The 5,233-nt window shown below is 43.9% G+C and overlaps 1 protein-coding gene across 1 annotated transcript; it reads left to right on the plus strand.

The window, feature by feature from the left end:
* The first annotated feature begins 781 nt into the window (after positions 1 to 781).
* LOC139561259 (serine-rich adhesin for platelets-like) lies at positions 782 to 4,710 on the plus strand. Its single transcript, XM_071378244.1, has 2 exons — positions 782 to 949; positions 1,062 to 4,710. Exon 2 carries the CDS (start codon positions 3,468 to 3,470, stop codon positions 4,527 to 4,529), a length of 1,062 nt encoding a protein of 353 aa, XP_071234345.1. The 5' UTR covers positions 782 to 949; positions 1,062 to 3,467; the 3' UTR covers positions 4,530 to 4,710.
* The last annotated feature ends 523 nt before the right edge of the window (positions 4,711 to 5,233 follow it).

Consider the following 5,233-nt stretch of genomic DNA (forward strand, 5'->3'; position numbering starts at 1 on the left):
AGTTGCAGAAAGAGAGTTTAATAATAAAACAAGGCAGATGACCAAAATAGGAGTAGTGTACAGAACGTGAAAACAAACCAATATTGACTGATGACTGAGGGCTAAATAAAGGGAAGGTAATCAAGGTGATGATGAAGTCCAGGTGTGCGTAATGATGGGGAGCAGGTGTACGTAATGATGGTTGCCAGGACAGGTGGTTAGTAGACCGGTGGCGTTAAGCGTTGGAGAGGGGGAGTAATCGAGGGGAATTTTTCTCTCGGCATTGTTGGAAAGGGCTCATAAGTAAGCATTTCAATGTTAGTTTACACCTGTTGTTTACGAAACATGTGAGAAATACTATTATATTATATTATATTTTGTGGGGAAATCACAAAAGATATGTTCACGAAACACAAAAACTGACCAGCTGTGCTGATAATTATACAATGTTTCTTTTAGAGTGCAAAAAACATTCACCGGATGTTGCAAGAACGTTCCTAGAACACATTTTGTTTGTTCTTTAACCTGTTATGGCTGCAAGGGAAATTATTGAGTAGCCAGAAAAAAGGTGCCCATTTCAAACGGCCTCGTACTCAATTCTTGCTCGTACAATATGCATATTATTTATTACCTTTGGATATAAAACACCTTCTAGTTTCTAAAACAGGTTTAATTATTTCTCTAAGTGAAACATAACTCTTTTTACAGCCCATTTTCTGGAAAAAGTGAATTTTCCAAGAAGCTATGTCTCTCTTCAAGATACTCTCTATAAAAGGCCTTGGCACTTGGGACTGTACAAACACGTCACACATCTTCCCCTGGTTGTCATGCGGAAGTGAGAGAAAAAAGGACTTGATTATCTCTGTCAGGGACTGAAAGGAACCTCTTTGAGTGATAAGTGCGCACTTTATAATTTTTTCTGGGCGCGAAGTAGGAACTGGACCGCGCTCCTGGAAAACACTCGTTATAGGTGAATATGACCTCCAGCTTCGATTTTCTTTGATACATGTCACAAAATCATCCTAAAGTATGTTTTTTCAATATACTTTAATTATATTATTGAAATTTATTCTGGACTTTAGACGTGATGCGACGCAAGAATTTTGTCAAGACGGAGAGGTTAGCATGGCATGGCCAGTGTGTCATGCTAATTCAACAGGGACATCGTTCGTTCTAGGTCCAAATGAACACGGTTCTGAACAAAGGACCCTTTGGAGAACATTCTGATGGAAAATCAACAAAGATAAGGACCCAATTTGGGATGCTTTTTCATATATCTGTCGAACTGTGCTATCGCTAGCGTTTGACTAGAATCAATGCTGCTGTGTGCTAGCTATTGTAGTAAGCTAATATAACGATATATTGTGTTTTCGCTGTAAAACACTTCAGAAATCGGAAATATTGTCTGTATTCACAAGATCTTTCTCTTTCATTAGCTATCCACCATATATTTTTCTGAAATCTTTTCTGATGTGAAATTAGAAGTAGACGTTGGTGTCTGTTTTCTCTGGCTACTGCCGTGCGATTTCTTACTGTAGCTATGATGGTAGCAGTAATGTAAAACTGATTTATAGCTAAAATATGCATTTTTTTTGAACAAAACATAGATTTATTGTGTAACATGTTATAGGACTGTCATCTGAGGGAGTTTTTTCTAGGTTATTTAGGTTAGTTCTAGGTTAGTTAGGTTGGCTTTGCATGCTAGCTGCATGCTAGCTGCATGCTACCGGTGCTGTGAAAAATATGTCTCTCTTTTTGTATTTGGTGGTGAGCTAACATGAATATATGTGGTGTTTTCGCTGTAAAACATTTAAAGAATCTGAAATATTGTCTGTATTCACAAGATCTTTCTCTTTCATTAGCTATCCACCATATATTTCTCTGAAATGTTTTCTGAAGTGTAATAAGGTAGTTGACGTTGGTGTCTGTATTTTCTCTGGCTACTCCCGTGCGATTTCTTACTGTAACTATGATGGTAGCAGTAATGTAAAACTGATTTATAGCTAAAATATGCATTTTTTTTGAACAAAACATAGATTTATTGTGTAACATGTTATAGGACTGTCATCTGAGGTAGTTTTTTCTAGGTTATTTAGGTTGGTTCTAGGTTAGTTAGGTTGGCTTGTGCATGCTAAATGCAGCCTACTTGTGCTGTGAAAAATGTCTTTCTGTCTTTTTTTATTTGGTGGTGACCTAACATAAATATATGTGGTGTTTTCTCTGTAAAACATTTAAAAAATCGGACATGTTGGCTGGATTGACAAGATGTTTATCTTTCAAATGCTGTATTGGACTTGTTAATGTGTGAAAGTTAAATATTTTACAAAAATAGATTTTGAATTTCGCGCTCTGCACTTGGACAGGCTGTTGTCATATTGATCCCGATGTCGGGCTTGCAGCCTGAAGAAGTTAAAAGGTTCCCAGAATGTTTCATTAGATTGTGGGAACAGTCTGGTGGGAATATTGTGTGAATATTGTATTGTAACTTCCGGGTTGGAGCGAGCGGTCGCATTCGCACTTTGGTCCGCAGGTAGTATAACTTTTCATTACATTTCATTACATTTCATTATAGTACAACGGTTTGATTTGTCTAATCTTAGCAATTTCTTCTTAGCTAGCTACATAGCCGTCTTTGTATCAAAGATAATTGCGTAATTATCGTATTCCGTCGTCCTAACGTAGTCTACACTGCTATCTGCCCAGCAGCTAGCCAGCTAGCAAACGTCTACCGAATAGCAGCACTGTAGAAACTATTACACTCAACTGAACGACTTGATTAGTGTAGTGTTAGCTAGCTACATAGTTGTCTTTGCTGTCTTCGTATCCAAGATACTTGTGTAGTTTAGAGTGTGTAGTTTTAGAGTGATTATCTTAATTTACCGAGGTTAGCTAGCCAGCTATTTGTCGTCCTTAACGTAGGAGACACTGCTAGCTAGCCAACAGCTAGCCAACGTCTACCGAATAGAACTTCCGCACTCAACAACCCGGTCGCATTCCGCTTCGCTCCACAGGTAGTATCACATTTTCATTTCATTTCATTACAGTACAACGGTTTGATTTGTTTGATCGTAGCTAGCTACATAGCTAGCTACATAGCCGTCTTTGTATCAAAGATAATTGTGTAGTCTAGAGCGATTTTCTAGGTTAGCTAGCCAGCTATTGTCGTTCTTTTAACGCAACGTAACGTAATCAACACTGCTAGCTAGCCAGCTAGCCCCCGAATAGCAGCACTGTAGAAACTATTACACTCAACGGAACGACTTGATTAGTGTAGTGTCAACAACGCAGCCACTGCCAGCTAGCCTACAAAGTCAACAACGCAGCCACTGCCAGCTAGCCTACTTCAGCAGTACTGTATCATTTTAATCATTTTAGTCAATAAGATTCTTGCTACGTAAGCTTAACTTTCTGAACATTCGAGACGTGTAGTCCACTTGTCATTCCAATCTCCTTTGCATTAGCGTAGCCTCTTCTGTAGCCTGTCAACTATGTGTCTGTCTATCCCTGTTCTCTCCTCTCTGCACAGACCATACAAACGCTCCACACCGCGTGGCCGCGGCCACCCTAATCTGGTGGTCCCAGCGCGCACGACCCACGTGGAGTTCCAGGTCTCCGGTAGCCTCTGGAACTGCCGATCTGCGGCCAACAAGGCAGAGTTCATCTCAGCCTATGCCTCCCTCCAGTCCCTCGACTTCTTGGCACTGACGGAAACATGGATCACCACAGATAACACTGCTACTCCTACTGCTCTCTCTTCGTCCGCCCACGTGTTCTCGCACACCCCGAGAGCTTCTGGTCAGCGGGGTGGTGGCACCGGGATCCTCATCTCTCCCAAGTGGTCATTCTCTCTTTCTCCCCTTACCCATCTGTCTATCGCCTCCTTTGAATTCCATGCTGTCACAGTTACCAGCCCTTTCAAGCTTAACATCCTTATCATTTATCGCCCTCCAGGTTCCCTCGGAGAGTTCATCAATGAGCTTGATGCCTTGATAAGCTCCTTTCCTGAGGACGGCTCACCTCTCACAGTTCTGGGCGACTTTAACCTCCCCACGTCTACCTTTGACTCATTCCTCTCTGCCTCCTTCTTTCCACTCCTCTCCTCTTTTGACCTCACCCTCTCACCTTCCCCCCCTACTCACAAGGCAGGCAATACGCTCGACCTCATCTTTACTAGATGCTGTTCTTCCACTAACCTCATTGCAACTCCCCTCCAAGTCTCCGACCACTACCTTGTATCCTTTTCCCTCTCGCTCTCATCCAACACTTCCCACACTGCCCCTACTCGGATGGTATCGCGCCGTCCCAACCTTCGCTCTCTCTCCCCCGCTACTCTCTCCTCTTCCATCCTATCATCTCTTCCCTCTGCTCAAACCTTCTCCAACCTATCTCCTGATTCTGCCTCCTCAACCCTCCTCTCCTCCCTTTCTGCATCCTTTGACTCTCTCTGTCCCCTATCCTCCAGGCCGGCTCGGTCCTCCCCTCCCGCTCCGTGGCTCGACGACTCATTGCGAGCTCACAGAACAGGGCTCCGGGCAGCCGAGCGGAAATGAGGGAAAACTCGCCTCCCTGCGGACCTGGCATCCTTTCACTCCCTCCTCTCTACATTTTCCTCTTCTGTCTCTGCTGCTAAAGCCACTTTCTACCACTCTAAATTCCAAGCATCTGCCTCTAACCCTAGGAAGCTCTTTGCCACCTTCTCCTCCCTCCTGAATCCTCCTCCCCCTCCCCCCTCCTCCCTCTCTGCAGATGACTTCGTCAACCATTTTGAAAAGAAGGTCGACGACATCCGATCCTCGTTTGCTAAGTCAAACGACACCGCTGGTTCTGCTCACACTGCCCTACCCTGTGCTCTGACCTCTTTCTCCCCTCTCTCTCCAGATGAAATCTCGCGTCTTGTGACAGCCGGCCGCCCAACAACCTGCCCGCTTGACCCTATCCCCTCCTCTCTTCTCCAGACCATTTCCGGAGACCTTCTCCCTTACCTCACCTCGCTCATCAACTCATCCCTGACCGCTGGCTACGTCCCTTCCGTCTTCAAGAGAGCGAGAGTTGCACCCCTTCTGAAAAAACCTACACTCGATCCCTCCGATGTCAACAACTACAGACCAGTATCCCTTCTTTCTTTTCTCTCCAAAACTCTTGAACGTGCCGTCCTTGGCCAGCTCTCCCGCTATCTCTCTCAGAATGACCTTCTTGATCCAAATCAGTCAGGTTTCAAGACTAGTGATTCAACTGAGACTGCTCTTCTCTGTAT

Source organism: Salvelinus alpinus, chromosome 31 (assembly GCF_045679555.1).
Source record: "Salvelinus alpinus chromosome 31, SLU_Salpinus.1, whole genome shotgun sequence".
Lineage (NCBI taxonomy): Eukaryota > Metazoa > Chordata > Actinopteri > Salmoniformes > Salmonidae > Salvelinus > Salvelinus alpinus.

Coding starts and splice junctions, on each gene's coding strand:
- LOC139561259 (XM_071378244.1), top strand. CDS start 3,468: ATGTGTCTGTCTATCCCTGTTCTCTCCTCTCTGCACAGACCATACAAA.